Below are 19,625 nucleotides of genomic sequence, written 5' to 3'. Positions count from 1 at the left end.
GCAGTTCAGAATCAGAGGCAGGAGTGGAGGCTGGAGAGGATGGAAGCCAAGATATGAGTCTGGCTGGTGAAGAGTCAGAGGTGTCTCCCCCTCCTGCCGCAACAAGCTCCCTGTTGCGTTCTGAAGGCAAAGGAAAGGACTGGACCCTGATTATTAAAATAGACACTGGGCTTGGCCAGCAAGACTCTGGGCATAGCTGTCAACTTACAGATTTGAAAATAAGGGACCAGCAGCCTCGAAAATAAGGGATCAGCAGCCAAAATAAGGGATTTTCAGAGCACAGGTATGTTCAACTTCTGAGCCCCTCCTAGCCAAAGGCAGAAAGCCCAGCCAGCAGCCAAACGAAGCCTCAAGTGGTGGTTCCCACAGCGCAGCAACCCGGCAAAGGGGACGCAGCAAGGAAAACCACCGTCACCTCTCCGCTGGGAAGCGCTGAGCAAAGGCGAGTCCCCAGGCAACACGGCCGATTTGATTGGCACAAGGCATGCAAGCTCCACTCCCCAGTCGTTCTCAGACTCCTTATTGGGTGAGCGACGCAGCCAAGCAACCCAGTTGGAGCCTCCCTCCTCCCTGGCCGGCAGGGAGGGAGGGAGAGGAGCTGCTTCCTTTGAAACCCGGGAAATTTAAGGGACATCATCAATAAGGGACAGCAGCGGGACACAGCGCTGGGATAAGGGACTGTCCCGCCAAATAAGGGGCGGTTGACAGCTATGACTCTGGGGGGAAGTGCCAATAGCCACTCCCTCGTCCAGGCCGTTTTATTAACAAAAGAACTCTTACACAGCGTTTGTAAGAACCTATCGGTTTTCCCTTGAGAATTTCAAAAAATCACTTCGTGGGGACAAAGTCAGATCAAGAGGAATCCTTTTAACTACAAAGAACTAATTTGTGCATGCATATATGTTTAGGCTAAATAAACAGGAATCAAGGAGGAATGCATTTAGCAAACCCGGAGGTCATAAACAGGAAAAGGAAGACAGGCATGTTTATCACCTCCCTGTGAAACTCTGTTTCCTGGCCCAAAGATTAACAAAACCACATCAAAGCTACCTCCTATCTTTATGGCCCAGGATGCCTGGTGAAGCATCTGTGTACGTGACTTGTCAAGCCTAGAGGAAATGGGGCAGAGATGCAGAGGCTTGTGGGGTTGAATCAGAACTCGTGTCAAATGACCCAAGCCCAGTCAAAGCAATGCTTTCATCGCCAACACAACGGCTTGCTTCATTGTTCATAATTCCCAGAACCACAAGAGGCATGAAAAGGGCATACGAGAGGTTGGCTACAGGCAGGCAGGCACAGTCTCCAATTACTTTGGGGGGGGGGGGAATCCTACAAGGAGGGAACTTAGGCAGCTGTGGGAATGCAAGGACCTTAGGTCTTGGCAACTGCTTCATGGGGGCAAGAACTTCCGGAGCTCAGCTCCTGTGTTTATTATTCCTGACACTCCTGTGCAGCTCATGTTTTTGCATTTGAAAAAAGAGTTGACTCCAACTTGCTCAGTGCGATTTTCTGCTGGCCCTGTGTTATACCCTCCCCACACCCCACCCCTGCCTCCAGTTGCGTGGCGAGTTCCCGCCCCTCCCCAGTGGAAATAAAGACACATGACACAATTATTCAGGTTAATGGGCTAAACAAGGTCACAACTTTATTGGTTACAGGTAATGAGAGGTATTGGCTTAGGCATTGGTCCTAAGCAACTATATCCGGCTTCAGCACATCCACTTGAAGGCCGGGAAGGGTTAACCACCAGTAGGAGGAGTCCTGCTGATGCACATCAACTAGGAACTCCCCCGGGGTCACCAATAGGGGGTGTGCCTTAGGCCCTCACCTCCCCAGGCTTCGGACAGGGCCACGCCCCCCAGAATCCTTTACCGGACTACAATTCAATATGTGGGGCAGGTGATGGCGCTTCCTCCCCTCATCCGTCTACATAACAATACCAATACCAATGCCTAACCGCCAATACCAAGAAAGTTGTGACAATTTGCTATGAGGTAGGCAAAAAACCAAGTGGCTTCTGCCAATTTGCCAAGCATAGCTGTCAACCGTCTCTTATTTGGCGGGAAAGTCCCTTATCCCAGCACCGTGTCCCGCTGCTGTCCCTTATTGATGATGTCCCTTAAATTTCCCGGGTTTCAAAGGAAGCAGCTCCTCTCCCTCCCTCCCTGCCGGCCGGGGAGGAGGGAGGCTCCAGCTGCGTTGCTCGGCTACGTTGCTCAGCCAATAAGGAGTCTAAGAACGACTGGGGGGTGGAGCTTGCAAGCCTTGTGCCGATCAAATCAGCCGCCTTGCCTGGGGACTCGCCTTTGCTCAGCGCTTCCCAGCGGAGAGGGGACAGTGGTTTTCCTTGCTGCATCCCCTTTGCCGGGTTGCTGCGCTGTGGGAACCACCGCTTGAGGCTTCATTTGGCTGCTGGCTGGGCTTTCTACCTTTGGCTCGGAGGGGCTCAGAAGTTGAAAATCTGAAAATCGCTTATTTTGGCTGCTGATCCCTTATTTTCGAGGCTGCTGGTCCCTTATTTTCAAATTTGTAAGTTGACAGCTATGTTGCCAAGTGGAAAAAAATTCCTACCAGGCCAACCTCAACGGCGACCAACCGAGGTCCATAGCAAGCTCAAGGACGAAAACCTTAAAGGGCGGGAAACAGGAGCAGCTGGAGGTAGCAAAAGAGGGAGATCGCCGGCTGCTCCTGCGTTAAATAGGGCAGGCCACGCCCCCAGAGCCAGCCGATTGGCTGTCCAGGGGATGACACGGCCGGGGATTCCCTCAATGGCGCAGAGGCTGAGCACCAGCCACCAGGCGCGTGGTGAGAGCGTGAAGCCCGCAACACCACCTCCTTTGCAGGGCGGAAGTGGCTTTCTAAACGGCACTTCCCCAGACTTGGAGAGACACGTCTTTTAAGAAGTTTCTCTACGTCCCCAGAGTACGTTGCCGATCACTGGCAAGAAGACGCTTTCTTCGGCTCCCAGTATCTCAACGGCGTCAACCCTGTGGTGATCAAGAAATGCACCCAGATCCCAAGCAATTTCCCCGTGACCCAGGAGATGGTTGCCGCGACTCTCGGGGCATCGACCACCCTGCAGGAAGAAATGCAGGTGACTCAATTCTTTCATTCCTTGTTTCTCCACAGCAAAATAGGCTCCAGACTTGTCTCAAGAGGCGGCTGGGATGTCCCACCTGCTAAAGCTGGCTGCATCTTAGCAGCCAGAGAAAACTTCTCCCATCCAAGGAGATGTGTGTTGCGTTCCGAAGGCAAGGAAGGATTGGACCCTGATTAATAAAATACAGTGGTGCCTCGCAAGACAAAAAGAATCCGTTCTGTGATTCTCTTCGTCTAGCGGTTTTTTCGTCTTGTGAAGCAAGCTCATTGACGGATTAGCGCTATTAGTGCTATTAGCGGCTTTTAGCGGCTTATCGGCTTATCAGATCAGCTGATAAGCGGCTTAGAAAAAGGGGGGGAGGGGAAAAACTCCGCAGGAACTCGCAAGACATTTTCGTCTTGCGAAGCAAGCCCATAGGAGATTCGTTTTGCGAAGCACCTCCTAAACGGAAAACTCTTTCGTCTAGCGAGTTTTCCGTCTTGCGAGGCATTCGTCTTGCGGGGCACCACTGTACACATGAGGCTTGGCCAGCAAGACTCTGGGAGGAAGTTCCAATAATAATCTGTCACACCCCGGCCCAGGCCCCTTTTATTAACAAAAGAGCTTTTAACACAGCGCTTGTAAGAACCAATCAGATGTCCTCTGAGCATTTCAAAAAAACCTACCACGTGGGTACAAAGTTAGATCAGAGAAATCCTTTCAACTACAAAGACTACTTTGAGCATGCATACATATTTTAGGCTAAATAAAACAGGAATCGAGGAGGAATGCATTTAGCAAAGCCCAGAGATCATAAACAGGCACTAACAGGAAAGGAAGGAAAGGGAGTATTTACCATCTCCTTGTGAACTCTCTTCCTGAACTCTCTTCCTGGCCCTAAGATTAAACGGCCTCTGTCCAGTAGATCTGAAGGAGCGTCTCCACCTCCATCGTTCTGCCCGGACACTGAGGTCCAGCTCCGAGGGCCTTCTGGCGGTTCCCTCACTACGAGAAGCCAAGTTACAGGGAGCCAGGCAGAGGGCCTTCTCGGTAGTGGCACCCGCCCTGTGGAACGCCCTCCCACCAGATGTCAAAGAGAAGAATAACTACCAAACTTTTAGAAGACATCTGAAGGCAGCCCTGTTTAGGGAAGCTTTTAATGTTTAATAAGTTATTGTATTTTAGTGTTTTGTTGGAAGCTGCCCAGAGTGGCTGGGGAAACCCAGCCAGATGGGCGGGGTATAAATAATAAATTATTATTATTATTAGATTAACAAAACTAACAAACGCTACATCAAACCTACCTTCTATCTTTATGACCCAGGATGCCTGGTGAAGCAACCGGTCTGTGTTTTAGAATGCTTATACGTGCCTGTCAGGCGTAGAAAATGGACAGTAGAGAACATGGACAGAGATGCAGAGGTTTGTGGGATTGAATCAGAACTCATGTCAAATGGCTCAAGCCTAGTCAAAGCAATGCTTTTATCACTGACACAATGGCATGCTCCATTTTTCATAATTCCTCATAGCAATCCCACCTGACCCCCACAATGTGGGCTACCTGCATCAGTGGCTACTGAACCTTGTGGCCATGTGCTCCCTCTGTGGCTGGAGCACCAGTTGCTGGAAACCACACGATTGGAAAGCACTTTTGGGCTCAGGCAATTCTGGGCTGCATCAATAGGAGAATAGCATCTAGATCAAGGGAAGTAATAGTGCCACTGTATTCTGCTCTGGTCAGACCTCACCTGGAGTACTGTGTCCAGTTCTGGGCACCACAGTTCAAGGAGGACACTGACAAACTGGAACGTGTCCAGAGGAGGGCAACCAAAATGGTCAAAGGCCTGGAAATGATGCCTTATGAGGAACGGCTAAGGGAGCTGGGCATGTTTAGCCTGGAGAAGAGGAGGTTAAGGGGTGATATGATAGCCATGTTCAAATATATAAAAGGATGTCACCTAGAGGAGGGAGAAAGGTTGTTTTCTGCTGCTCCAGAGAAGCGGACACGGAGCAATGGATCCAAACGACAAGAAAGAAGATTCCGCCTAAACATTAGGAAGAACTTCCTGACAGTAAGAGCTGTTTGACAGTGGAATTTGCTGCCAAGGAGTGTGGTGGAGTCTCCTCCTTTGGAGGTCTTTAAGCAGAGGCTTGACAACCATATGTCAGGAGTGCTCTGATGGTGCTTCCTGCTTGGCAGGGGGTTGGACTCGATGGCCCCTGTGGTCTCTTCCAACTCTAGGATTCTATGATTCTATTCTATAAGAAGGTAATGCTTTCAGGTTTCCCAGAAGAGGCCACCGTGGCAGCAGGATGCAGGACCAGATGGGCCAAACTAGATTCTTCTCGCGTTCTTATCACACCGCTTTGGGCTAGCTTATTTCCATCGTGCAGCGATGACACAAACAAGCTCTCGTTTTTTCTTCCTCCCTGACCCTAAAAGAAAGGGAACGTTTACATCGTGGATTACAAGATCCTGCAGGGCATCCCGACCAACACGATTCAAGGGCAGCGGCAGTACATGGCGGACCCTCTCTGCCTCCTGTACCAGACGCCTTCTGGGGAGCTCCTCCCCATAGCTATCCAGGTAAGGAGCCAGCCAGGTAAGCACGGCAGGGCGTCAGAATTGAGCCGATTGAAGCCCACTCCCTGACTCTCTGGCCACCGCAAGGGTCTTCCCACTTCTCTTGCCGCAGACTGGCCACAGGCTTTCCAATTCCTCCTCTGTTGCTTTATGGTAAAGGTAAATGGACCCCTGACCATTAGGTCCAGTCGCGGACGACTCTGGGGTTGTGGCGCTCATCTCGTTCTATTGGCCGGGGCTTCCAATTGGCTGCAGGAGCTTCCTGCAGCCAATCAGAAGCCACGCTTTGGTTTCCGAACGTTTTGGAAGTTGAATGGACTTCCGGAATGGATTCGTTCGATTTCCAAGGTACGACTGTACTTGTTTCCCACAAGTGTGGAACCATTCAGACATGCATTCCCATACCTGCTTTCTGAAGGTAAAGGTAAAGGGACCCCTGACCATTAGGTCCAGTCGTGACCGACTCTGGGGTTGCAGAGCTCATCTCGCTTTATTGGCCGAGGGAGCCAACGTTTGTCTGCAGACAGTTTATCCGGGTCATATGGCCAGCATGACTAAGCCGCTTCTGGCGAACCAGAGCAGTGGACGGAAGCACCGTTTACCTTCCTGCCGGAGCGGTACCTATTTATCTACTTGCACTTGACGTGCTTTCGAACTGCTAAGTTGGCAGGAGCAGGGACCGAGCAGCGGGAGCTCACCCCGTCGCAGGGATTCGAACCGCCGACCTTCTGATCGGCAAGTCCTAGGCTCTGTGGTTTAACCCACAGCGCCACCCGCATCCCTTGCTTTATGGTAGAGGTTGGCAACTGGCGTCCTGCGGCCAAATTGGCCCCATCAGCCGGTGGAACTGCGTGGAATAAGTAAGATGGTGAGAGGAAGGCTTTCAAAGACAAGGAGGAATGCTTCTCCCCAAAACGTCCCCTTTCCTTCTCCTTTTGCTCACGCATTCCCTTCTTTCTCTCTCAGGCCTCATCCACAGCATGCAACCAAAACAATATACGAAACAGCTATGGCTTCTCTCAAAGGATTGTGAGAGCTGTACATGGGTTAAGAACTTAATTCGTTCTGGAGGTCGTTCTTAACCTGAGGTACCACTTTAGCTAATGGGGCCTCCTGCTCCCGCTGCCGCCACCACACAATTTCTCTTCTCATCCTGAAGCAAAGTTCTTAACCCGAGGTACTATTTCTGGGTTAGCGGAGCCTGTAACCTGAAGCATCTGTAACGCAAGTGTAATGTGTATGGGTTGCTCGTGCGTAAGTTGCCGCCTCTCCAGGCTTTGTTGCCTTGCTAAACTTTTCAGTGTGGGCAGCCCTTCACTTCGTGGCTGCCTCAGTCGCCAGCAGAATCCGTCAGTGGGCGTTTCTTAAATCTTTTCCAACATAAAAGTTGTTTGACACCCAGTCTCCTCCTACTCTCTCTGCGCGGAAGTCTTCTGCGCAGGGTGGGCGTGGGTAACGGAGGACCCGTACTCTCCCCGCTGGTGTCCGGTGAAGAGTCCTGGAGCCCTCTCGCCGATTCCCCCATCAGCCCCTCTATATCCCTGGTGTTGCGCTGATTTGCTTCCCCATCTGCGGAGCTGCCTCTCTCCCTGCTGGGCCCTTCTCCAGCATCATTTGAGAGCCTTCCCTCCGCCTCTAGCTCCGATGTCAGTTCCCTGACAGCAAGGTACCACTGTAGTTTGTTAAGGGTGCTGGGAGTTGTGAAGAGACCCCTATTCCCCTTTCGGTGATACAATTCTCAAAGTGGCTTGACAACCAATCCCTCTTAGGATTTATGGGGGGGGGAGTCTCCCAACCACTCTCAGCACCTTTAGCAAACTACAGCTCCCAGAATCCTTTGGGGGAAGCCATGGCTGTTTAAAGGGGTATCGTAGCGCTTGAATGGAATGTGGCCTCAGTCTCCTCCGTATTTGAGGTTACTGGCAGTGGAGAGGTTTGTCTCCCCACAACACACACACACAACACGCTCAGGCAAAGAAAGTAGCCGCTTTGGCTTGAACCCCAAACCTGCTGGGGGGGGCGTTTCCCAACCTGTTGCCCCACCCTCTCTCCTCAGCCACCCCGACCACCCCATCACCAGCTCCTCTCCTTCTTTCCCTCAGCTGAGACAAACTCCAGGCCCCAACAACCCCATCTTCCTCCCCAGCGACTCGGTGTGGGACTGGACCCTGGCTAAGATGTGGGTCCGCAACGCCGACTTCCACGTCCACCAGAACATCTCCCACCTGCTCCAGACGCACCTGGTGGCCGAGGTCTTTGCTATCTGCACTCTGAGGCATCTGCCATTGTGCCACCCGGTCTTCAAGGTATGTCGGTGGCGAGGGTGGGGAAGGAACAGCGTCCGGCCCGAGGGTCACATTAGGGTTTGCACAGCCAAGCGAGGAAAGACAATGAAAAGTTTTCGCTGGACCGCCCCCCTGCCGTTGCGGCAGCCCCTGGGAAACCTGAAGGTCGAACGGGAGCGACTCCATCTTGGAAAGCACTGGCGGGATGAGGGTGGAGGGGCGCGCCGCTGCCTGAGGGCAAAGGACAAGAACCTGTGCCCCGCGAAAGGATCTTGCTTGCCGCAAGGCTGGGCCTGTTTTACTCGTGAGTCGAGCACAGCCCAGTAGCTTTTTGCATTGTGACCTGTCGAGAGCTTTGCAATCGTGCTGCCTGGTTTGGGGACTGAAAGGGAGCAGGATCCAGTGCCTTTGCTGGAGGTTTCGGCTGTGTGACTTTCAAGTCTCTCTCCAGGCCAAGGATTCCAACAGTCTTATGTACTGAAGTTCTCACCCTGGGCCAGCAGGGGGATACTATAGATAGTTTTCACTCAGGTCCACATATGCAAATAAGGGGTTGAAAGTGACGTTCAGTGATTGGATAGTTACGGAAAATGGTTACTGTTGCATTCTAGTGGAGCTCTCCAGTTCAGTTCTGAACCCTCCAGGTCAGTTCTGTTCTGGCCTGTGAATAAACAAGAGCTGTTTGAAGAATCGTTGTGTCGTCTGATATGTTCACCCACAACTTAACAAATAGGTTTTCTTTCCCGCCTTGCAGCTCCTGATCCCACACTTCCGATACACCCTCCAGATCAACGCTTTGGCCAGGGTCAGGCTCATCATGGAAGGCGGGATGATGGACCTGGTAAGAGAGAAGGCCCCTTTCCCCTTTTTGAGTTTGCTTGTCTGTCTGGTGCATCAGAGGTGGCGCTTAGCTGCTGTGCATCTGGGGCGGGGCTATGGGGGTGGGGCGAGCATCCCAGGGGGCAAGACGCCCATGGCGGGCTGCTTCCTGGGCGAGGAAAGAGGGAGCCACACCGCTTTGCCAACAGTCTTCCTCCCTGTCGGAATCTCTGTTCTTTCTGCCGAGCTGATAAAGCTCATCTTCCGGAATCGCCTCCGATGTGATTAACGACCTGAGCCTTTGATGAGGCCATCAGGCGCCTTCCCATTACGCAGAGAATCAAAACAGCACACGGAAGTGATGAGATTTATGGCTACATCGCTATGCTTTGTTTTCTAAGCTACGAAGACAGAAAAGAAATCATCCTCTCTCTGTGAGAGCAGAGAGCAACCGAACAACAAAGGAACAGGAAACCAGTAACGTCACATCTGTCTCCTGTCTTCCGTGAGACTTCCAACAGCCTGGAAATGTCTCTGGAATGTAAACAGAGTCTTGTGACTCCAAAGCACTGCACAGTGGCAAACAGAAACTAACACTCCCTTCCCTCTTCTTTTTGGCAGCTTGGGGGAGGCTTCCCCCCCAAGGAGCGGGGGGCAATGGCGCGTCACCCGCCTGTGACTCCCAAGCCTCCCCCGAGCTCTCAAAACGAAGGGGGAAGGGAGGAAGGCTGTCAGCAAGGCGGCGCAGCTCCGCCCCTTTTCCCGACGTCTTGGGGTAGGCTTGGGAGTCGTGGGTGGGTGGCATGCCAAATGTAAATCCCCCCCCCCCCAGTGATGATACCCAGGGCATACCGCTACCACCGCCCCCCCTTCCTCCGACCCTTTGGTGGCTCCCCCTGCCTGCTCTCAGAGATGGATTTTGAGACCCAAATGAAAATGTGCATCCTTCTGCTTTAGCTTTTTGCACCAGATTAGCCAGATATCTTGCATAGCCAGATTAGCTGCCCCCGCCCCACCCCCCGAAATGCACAAATAAACAAGCGATGGGATAGATGTCCATGCAGAAAATGCTGTCTGCAGTCTGGCAGCTTTTCTTTGAAATCTGTGCCCAAAGGGTCCAATTTGGAAATGTATCTCAAGTTGTTCTCCAACTTGGACATTTTTTAACATGGCATCTTAAATCTCATGCACCTAAATGTGTTACACCAGAATCCAGCATCGCCCATGGCTGAGAACTTTGTAGCGACAACATCATATAATATAAAAATTTGCCTCACCCTCTCATCACCATCCTCTTACATATGATCCTTGGATCCAAAAGGAGTGAAAAAGTGAAACAAAGAACCCAAAATCAGTGTGCTAATTTCCACCCTTTTAATGTCTGGTCCCCACGCCCCCTCACCCCAGCCTCCCATCTAAATCCGTCGGTGCCCGTAATTCGGAATACCGATATAGATAAAACATTCCACGTTTTACCTTTAGAATGAGAAAGGCTTGCTTGCAGATTTATTTCGCTGTGGAACTTATTTCACCTGCCTACTAAGGCTGAACCCGACAACCCTTCTCCTTCAATATAGTCATTTAGAAAATCAGCACACAATTTGGAAATGGAACGAAATATACAGTGGTACCTCTGGTTGCGAACGGGATCCGTTCCGGAGGCCCGTTCGCAACATGAAAAGAGCGCAATCCGCAGCTGCATACGCGCGGGTTGCAATTCGCCGCTTCTGTGGATGCGCGTGACGTCATTTTGTGCTTCTGCACATGCTCGGGCAGCGAAAACCGGAAGTAACCCTTTCCGGTACTCCCGGGTCGCCGCGGGACGTAACCTGAAAGAACGTAACATGAAGCGGACGTAACATGAGTTATGACTGTAATGACCTGGGTTTCTCGCAAAGCAGGGAGCTTGAAGATACAGTGGTGCCTCGCAAGACGAAAAGAATCCGTTCTGTGATTCTCTTCGTCTAGCGGTTTTTTCATCTTGGGAAGCAAGCCCATTGAAGGATTAGCAGATTAGCGCTATTAGCGGCTTTTAGCGGCGTATCTGCTGATCGAATCAGCTGATAAGCGGCTTAGAAAAAGGGGGGAAGGGGGAAAAACCCAGCAGGAACTCGCAAGACATTGTCGTCTTGCGAAGCAAGCCCATAAGAAATTCGTTTTGCGAAGCACCTCCAAAACGGAAAACTCTTTCGTCTAGCGAGTTTTCCGTCTTGCGAGGCATTCGTCTTGCGGGGCACCACTGTAATAACACCTTTTCTCTCTGTCCTGTCTACTCACGTCTGACTGTTTCCCCCACCCCCCAGGCTACCTCAGCAGGCTACAAAGGAATCGTGCCCATTGTGGGGAAAGGAACCTACAGCATGGCTTACGCCTCCCTCTGCCTCCCCGACGACATTGAGGCCCGCGGGGTCGCCTCCATCGCAAACTACCACTACCGGGACGATGGGCTGAAGATATGGGCCGCCATAGAGAGGTGACGCCGCCAGGCCTTCCTGATGGGAGCCAAAAACACCTAGAGCAGCCTTTCTCAACCTGTGGGTCCCCAGGTGTTGTTGAACTACAACTCTCATCACCCCTAGCTAGCAAGGCCAGGGCTCAGGGATGATGGGAGTTGTAGTCCAACAACATCTGGGGACCCACAGGTTGAGAACCGCTGACCTAGAGGGAACCTGGTTGGGAGGGGGCAGCTGACATCTTGGATCAATGCCTGGCAAGGCCTCCCAGTATGCACTTTGGAGCCAGTGTGGTGTAGTGGTTAAGAGCGGTGCACTCGTAATCTGGGGAACCGGGTTCGCGTCTCCGCTCCTTCATATGCAGCTGCTGGGTGACCTTGGGCCAGTCACACTTCTCTGAAGTCTCTTAGCCCCACTCACCTCACAGAGTGTTTGTTGTGGGGGAGGAAGGGAAAGGAGAATGTTAGCCGCTTTGAGACTCCTGAAGGGGAGTGAAAAGGCGGGATATCAAATCCAAACTCTTCTTCTTTCTTCACGTCCCAGGTTCGTGGCCAGCCTCGTCCGGTTCTACTACAAGAGTGACGACCGCGTCCAGAGCGACCCGGAACTCCAGGCCTGGATCCGAGAGATCTTCAAGGAAGCCTTCAGGAACAGGAAGACCTCCGGTGCCCCCTCGTCTCTGGAGACCATGGAGGAACTGACCAAGTTCTTGACAATGGTGATCTTCACCTGCTCAGCGCAACACGCTGCTGTCAACTCTGGCCAGGTGAGAGGCCACACTTACTGTATTTTTCGCTCTACAAGACGCACTCGACCATAAGACGCACCTAGTTTTTAGAGGAGGAAAACAAGAGAAAAAATATTCTGAATCAAATGTTGTTGAAGAGGAAGGAGGAGGGAGGATCAAGCTAAGGCATCACAACAAGAGGCGCTGCGCAGCTCTCCCTCTTGCTGTTCTGGCTTCAGCGATAGCTGCATAGCCTACATTCGCTCCCTAAGACACACACACATTTCCCCTTACTTTTTAGGAGGGAAAAAGTGCGTCTTATAGAGCGAAAAATACGGTACCTTCCTGTCCTCATCCATGCAACTGACTCCCCTCTTGAGCAGCAAAGCATAGATTGGGCCTCTTCTTGGGAAAATGCAGAAGATTCCTTTTGTCTCTTGAAATACGTATTATAATTTGTTATAAGAAGAAACTGCTCCTTTTCCCTTATGGGGTACCCAAGAGTCCTTATGTAGGTTCTCTTTCGGTAGGAGAAAATAACAGAGGCCAACCAGAGAACATTGAGAAGCAAAGTAGCTAGTAAGCTTGATCTTTATTCAAGGAATTGTTGCAACAGGGTCCCCACGGACCCCACGCAGGGAGGGAGGAGAGGAACCCAGAACACTGGTGTGCAAGCCCTTATATAGACTTTTGAAATTGCCCACCCTGTAGCACAAGACCACCCCCCAAAACATCATACATACATCACAGAAAGAGGTGGTCTGCAGCAGAAATTGGAGTGTGTTGCTTCTCTTTTCTGGGTAGCCTGGCCATTCCTTTGAGGTGGTAAATACTTAGTTCCTGGATCTCTTACTGAAATATACTTGGGGAGTCCTGTAGTGATTTCATACTCTTTCTTGCAGCTTGTAAACAGTGATTGAATTGCCCCCCAAACCTCAGGCTTTTATATATATTATTTACACAATGAGTCCCGTCTGATTGGCTGATTCTGCTTCCCTCCTGGAGCCTGATTGGTCTTTTCCTGCAAGCCAATCAGCTGTTGCATTCTAGGATCCTACTTGCCTATTGTTCTAGGATCCAAGCTTAGTACATAACACCCACGCATATTGATAGTGTGCTCAGCTTAACAGATACTTGCCAGGCTGCATTTGAAAAGGGACCTGCAAGCCCCTAGAGTCCAAAAACAATTGGAAAGCTTTTCCGATTTCCTTCCTCCTTGCAAGGAAATATTTGAGGTCAATTTGGGAGAGTCAAAATGGCTTCAGGATACCATTTCAGACACATGGTTTATATACTTATGTATGTGTTAGCCTTGTACATTTATGAACATTTATTTTATATATATAAAGGTAAAGGTAAAGGGACCCCTGACCATTGGGTCCAGTCGTGGCCGACTCTGGGGTTGCGGCGCTCATCTCACTTTATTGGCTAAGGGACCCGGCGTACAGCTTCTGGGTCCTGTGGCCAGCCGCTTCTGGCGAACCACAGCAGTGCACGGAAACACCGTTTACCTTCCCGCTGGAGCGGTACCTATTTATCTACTTGCACTTTGTCGTGCTTTTGAACTGCTAGGTTGGCAGGAGCAGGGACAGAGCAACGGGAGCTCACCCTGTCGCGGGGATTCGAACTGCCGACCTTCTGATCGGCAAGTCCTAGGCTCTGTGGTTTAACCCACAGCGCCACCCGCGTCCCTATTTTATATATATAAGATCTTAGAATTCCTATAACATCAGCTGGAAAGGGAGGCTTCACACTGCCTTTTGGAGCAGCCCCATCCCAACTCCTACTTGCGTGCAAGCAGGAGAGGGCGGGGATCCCTCAGCTGGGAATGGAGGCTTCCCGTTGCCTAACTGAGAGATCCCTGCCCCCTCCTGCTTGCACGCAAGCTCTGATAGGCAGCGTGAAGCCTCCCTTCACAGCTGAGAGATCCCCGCTTCTCTCCTGCTTGCACGCAAGTAGGAGTTGAGAGGCTACTCCGATAGGCAGCATGAAGCCTCCCTTCACAGCTTAGTTGCTGGGGTCAGGGAAGGTGGAGGCAGCCCGGAAACTGCATCTGCATTCGAAAGCACACCAGTGCAAGTAGATAAATAGGTACCGCTCAGGCAGGAAGGTAAACAGCATTTCCGTGCGCTGCTCTGGTTCGCCAGAAGCGGCTTAGTCCTGCTGGCCACATGACCCGGAAGCTGTACACCGGCTCCCTCGGCCAATAAAGCGAGATGAGCGCCACAACCCCAGAGTCGGCCACGACTGGACCTAATGGTCAGGGGTCCCTTTACCTTTACCTAGACCACTGTAGATGAAATCCAGGGACATTTGTCCGGGGACTTATTTGCAAATCCGGGGCCTGTCCCCAGGAAACAGGGACGTCTGGTAGCCCTGATTTAACTTGGTCCTTTGCTTGTCCACAGTATGACTATGGCGCATGGATCCCCAACAGCCCGCCCTCCATGAGGAGACCCCCACCCACCAAGAAGGGCACAGAGACCTTGGAGACCGTCCTGGAGACCCTCCCTAAGGTCAACACCACGTGCATCGCCCTCTGCTCTCTGTGGTTGCTAAGCAACGAGGCAGGAGACACGGTAAGGATTTGGAGGGAAGGAAGGACTCGGTTAGGTACCAGATTTTCTGTGTCAAGAAACTTCGAGCCAAATCTCCTTTCCAGTTCCTTGCCAGCAATATTCTAGCTGCGGCCGTGGCGTATAAAAATAACCTTTTCTTATCTTGTGGGCTGTCCCCCAGAAAGGAGGATTGGATAAACAAATTAAGTGATTTTATAGGATTGGTCAAATTAACGGCAGCCGTAAGAAATCGGTCTAACCAGAGTTTGAGGAAGGAATGGCAATGTTTTGAGGATTATATGAAAAAACACTGGTCCAAATGTAATGTGTTGGTATGCCTGGATTAAGTATGTAAAGATGAATCAATCTAAAATAAAACAAACAATGGATAGATAATGATTAGTATGAAGACACAATGTAAAATAGACATTATTGTTTTAAAGATGTAAAGTTGAGGTGGAGGGAAGCCACACATGTGTATAATTTTTATTATTTGATGAATACAGGTTTTGAATTGGTAAATTTGTAATTGTAAAATTATGTATTTGTAGTTTTTTGTTTTGTTTGTGTTTTTTCATGATCATAAAAACTTAATAATAATGATAATAAAAAGAAACTTAGGGCCAGATACACACCATATATTGAAAGCACATTCGATGCACCTTTAAAGGACATGACTTCCCCCAGATGATACAGAAAACTGTAGTTTGCTAAGGGTGCTGGGAATTGTAGCTCTGTGAAGGGAAAGCTCCATTTCCCAAGATTATTTGAGGGAAGTCATGTGCTTTAAATGTTAGTCAAATGTGTTCTGAATACAGTCGTACCTTGGAAGTTGAATGGAATCCGTTCCGGAAGTCCGTTCAACTTACAAAATATTCGGAAACCAAAGCACAGCTTCCGTTGGAAGCCACGGAAACTCCATCGGACGTTCGGCTTCCAAAAATAGTTCGCAAACCAGAACACTCACTTCCGGGTTTGCGACGTTCGGGAGCCAAAATGTTCGAGAACTAAGCTGTTCGACTTCCAAGGTATATGTTGTGGATCTGCCCTTAGCGCTCCATGTTTATATCTAAACTCTTGAATTTCAGCCTCAAAATGGATTTTTTGCAAAATTATTAGTCTATAAAACAATTTCTTCTTTGGAATTGAATACAGTAGTACCTCGGGTTACATACACTTCAGGTTACATACGCTTCAGGTTACAGACTCCGCTAACCCAGAAATAGTGCTTCAGGTTAAGAACTTTGCTTCAGGATGAGAACAGAAATTGTGCTCTGGCAGCGCGGCGGCAGCAGGAGGCCCCATTAGCTAAAGTGGTGCTTCAGGTTAAGAACAGTTTCAGGTTAAGTACGGACCTCCGAAATGAATTAAGTACTTAACCCGAGGTACCGCTGTAAATGCCACAAACAAAAGAAAAAAAATGGATCAGAACCACAAATATTAAAATGCTTGTTTCAAAACTCCATGAAGAATAATATCAGGCAATACTATCGAAACTCTTATTTCCCCCACAATCATTATACATTTAATTTAATTGTTAATTAAAACAAATTATTGCGGGGAGAATAAGGGTTTCAACAGTATGTCTGGTGATTGCTTTAAATAAAGGTCCCTTACAAATTTGAATAATAGGATTGATAACTTTCAGATCTTACGAAGTCATAAAACACTCAAATCATTAACCCAAAGACACAAATCTATATATTTCTTATTAGCTCACATCGGGGGGGGGGGGGACTGTATTTAAGTATAGGCGGGAAGCCTGTGGCCCTCCAGATGTTGTTAAACTCCAACTCCCATCATCTCCTAACCAGCATAGGCAGTGATCATGGATGATGGGAGTTGTAGTTAAGCAACATCTCATGAACCACCAGTTCAACATCCCTGTATTACAGCAGCCTACATTTGGCCTGGCATTCCCATTAAAAAACCAGACGAGGACAAAAACTTGACTTCGTTTTGAATATTTCCAAATGTGGGGGTGTCCAAGGAGTTTTACATTTGTGTTTTAGGATTGCGAATGTGAAAAGTTCACTGCAACCTGAATGGGAGTTTGAGGCACGGTCTTCACCACTGATTTCTCCCGAATCTTTTCCAGAGACCTTTGGGCCACTATCCTGATGAACATTTCACTGAGGACGAGCCAAAGCGGCTCATTGTGGACTTCCAGAACGACCTGGCTAAGATTTCTGAAAAAATCAACGAGAGGAACAAGTCGTTACCCCTTCCCTACAACTACTTGAACCCACCTCAGATCGAGAACAGCATCTCGATTTAGGTCTCGGGTGTGTTTAGCAATGTCAGCCTGACCTGCGTTACAAAGTCGGTCCGTCTTGTAAAAACGCTAAGCTATATTATGAGTTGATTCCTCTCAAAAGTTCTTCTCCGGCTCAGAATGTAAAACGAGACACTGCAAGATCCCCTGTCTTCTGTATGTAGTGCACTAGGCATGTAGATGTCCGTCAGTGTTTAAGATATTTCCTCCCACCAAACTCCTCTCTGGCTAATGTGAAGTTACATAAACTGAAAGGCACCTTCAGACTTTTTTTAACGGTAATTTTCGTTGAGACCCTCTTGTTGATTCTGTGAACTAAGGCTGCATCCACACCCCATAAATCTAATGGAACTTACAATTTTTACATTTATAGGATTGCTTGCAAGTGATCATAGAGTGCCCTCTCTATTCAATCGATTGCTTGCTACCAATGTGCCTACTGCTCCCTGTTCATATCTAGAAAACCCTCTTTACCTATTCCAAGGTAACTGACCAAATAGTGATCTCTTTGGCATCTGAAGAGAGGGTGTTCCACAGGGTGGGCGCCACCACCAAGAAGGCCCTCTGCCTGGTTCCCTGCAACCTCACTTCTCGCAGACTGACTATTAGGTCCAGTCGTGACCGACTCTGGGGTTGCGGCGCTCATCTTGCTTTATTGGCCGAGGGAGCCGGCGTACAGCTTCTGGGTCATGTGGCCAGCATGACTAAGCCGCTTCTGGCAAACCAGAGCAGCACACGGAAACGCCGTTTACCTTCCCGTTGGAGCGGTACCTATTTATCTACTTGCACTTTTGACGTACTTTCGATCTGCTAGGTTGGCAGGAGCAGGGACCGAGCAACGGGAGCTCACCCCGTCGTGGGGATTCGAACCGCCGACCTACTGATCAGCAAGTCCTAGGCTCTGTGGTTTAACCCACAGCGCCACCCGCGTCCTGACAGTTTGGGGAGGAGGGGCAATTAAAATGTGCAAGGGGCTTTGTCCTGTGCCTGATGCCGGGAACTACAATTCTTAGTGGAGACAATACAAAAAGGCACATTCATGTCTGTTGCAGCATCATAACTTAGGGGAGAACTTTCAGACAGCAGATGAGCTTTACCCCAGAAGTCCTCCAAGAAAGCTGTTAAATGCCAAACTGAGCCAAGCCGATTCTGCCATGAGTTGGGGATAGTCGTCCTGGCTGTGAATGCTTAAACGACTGTAGGAAGAGCAAGTCATTGTAGACCAGGGGTCAGCAAAGTTTTTGTGTCTTGGGCCTGTTCACGGTCCCGCAGATGCTGTAGTGGGCCGGAGTGCGCATGCGCATGTGCAAACACGATTTCCAGCGCTCCTTCCAGTGCGGCAGGGGTCCATGGGCCTTACGTTGCCAATCCCTGTTGTAAGACAGTCCACCAGAGCATAGCTGTCAACCGTCCCTTATTTGGCGGGAAACTCCCTTATCCCAGCGCTGTGTCCCGCTGCTGTCCCTTATTGATGATGTCCCTTAAATTTCCCGGGTTTCATGCTTGCCCGACTCGGGAGGGAAGCAGCAGCTTGAGGTCCTCCTCCGCGAGACAGAGAGCGCGCTGGCGCCGTCGTTCTGGCGCAAGGAGTTCCATTGGCCCTCTCGCCCACGCCGCCCGCGAGCCCGGAGGCGGCAGCTGTGGTGGCAGCTGAGGAGGCGGCTTGAGGGAGGAAGAAGAGGAGGGGATGGGGAGGAACGCAGAAGGGCAGCCGCCACCGCGCCGCAACCGCCTCATGCCGGATTGACAGCATCTGTCAATCCTACCAATGTATGTAACTCTTTACAATAGCAAAATCCCTTATTTGGGCTGCTGATCCCTTATTTTTGAGGCTGCTGGTCCCTTATTTTCAAATCTGTAAGTTGACAGCTATGCACCAGAGCAGCACACTCACTTTCCTCTCAGATTTTCAGGCGCCTGGCGACTGGCCACAATGGCTCTGCTCTGCTTCCACAGTAACTCTTCTGAATACCAGTTGCTGGAAACCACAGGAGGGGAGAGTATTGCGTGGTGAGTTCCCGCCTCCCCCCGGTAGAACCGGAGCAGCTGAGCGGCAAAAGAGGGAGATCCCAGCCGCACCTGCATTAAATAGCGCAGGCCACACCCCCTAGGCCAGCCGACTGGCTGGCCAAGAGATGACACGGCCGAGGATTCCCTCAATCGCACAGAGGCTGAGAGCCAGCCCCCACGCGCATGGTGGGGGCGTGAAGCCCACAACACCACCTCCTTTCTTGGTCGGAAGTGACTTTATTGTGCTCGAATCCCATAGCTGTCAAATTACAGATTTGAAAATAAGGGACCAGCAGCCTTGAAAATAAGGGATCAGCAGCCAAAATAAGGGATTTTCCAAGCACAGGTATGTTCAACTTCTGAGCCCCTCCGAGCCAAAGGCAGAAAGCCCAGCCAGCAGCCAAACGAAGCCTCAAGCCGTGGTTCCCACAGCGCAGCAACCTGGCAAAGGGGATGCAGCAAGGAAAACCACCGTCACCTCTCCGCTGGGAAGCGCTGAGCAAAGGCGAGTCCCCAGGCAATGCGGCTGATTTGATTGGCACAAGGCATGCAAGCTCCACCCCCTAGACTCCTTATTGGGTGAGCAACGCAGCCAAGCAACACAGTTGGAGCCTCCCTCCTCCCTGGCCGGCAAGAAGGGAGGGAGAGGAGCTGCTTCCTTTGAAACCCGGGAAATTTAAGGGACATCATCAATAAGGGACAGCAGCGGGACACGGCGCTGGGATAAGGGACTTTCCTGCCAAATAAGGGATAGTTGACAGCTATGCTCTGGTGGACTGTCTTACAACAGGGATTGGCAACCTAAGGCCCATGGACCCCTGCCTAAGGGATAGTT

At 50.4% G+C, this 19,625-nt stretch overlaps 1 protein-coding gene across 2 annotated transcripts in view; it reads left to right on the top strand.

The window, feature by feature from the left end:
- The window catches only part of LOC310692084 (polyunsaturated fatty acid lipoxygenase ALOX15B-like), a 45,263-nt gene that overhangs the window by 25,283 nt on the left and 355 nt on the right, over positions 1-19,625 (top strand). For both annotated transcript variants that reach the window (XM_083472604.1, XM_083472605.1), the window contains 8 exons: positions 2,922-3,094; positions 5,523-5,666; positions 7,766-7,969; positions 8,703-8,789; positions 11,071-11,240; positions 11,764-11,986; positions 14,356-14,526; positions 16,604-19,032. In XM_083472604.1, coding sequence (XP_083328730.1) covers positions 2,922-3,094; positions 5,523-5,666; positions 7,766-7,969; positions 8,703-8,789; positions 11,071-11,240; positions 11,764-11,986; positions 14,356-14,526; positions 16,604-16,783 — 1,352 coding nt within the window. In that variant the 3' untranslated portion in view covers positions 16,784-19,032. The remainder of the gene's footprint in view (positions 1-2,921; positions 3,095-5,522; positions 5,667-7,765; positions 7,970-8,702; positions 8,790-11,070; positions 11,241-11,763; positions 11,987-14,355; positions 14,527-16,603; positions 19,033-19,625) is intronic.

This window comes from Podarcis liolepis (assembly GCF_965112155.1).
Source record: "Podarcis liolepis genome assembly, chromosome: 13".
Lineage (NCBI taxonomy): Eukaryota > Metazoa > Chordata > Lepidosauria > Squamata > Lacertidae > Podarcis > Podarcis liolepis.
This window is presented reverse-complemented; position numbering and strand designations above follow the sequence as displayed.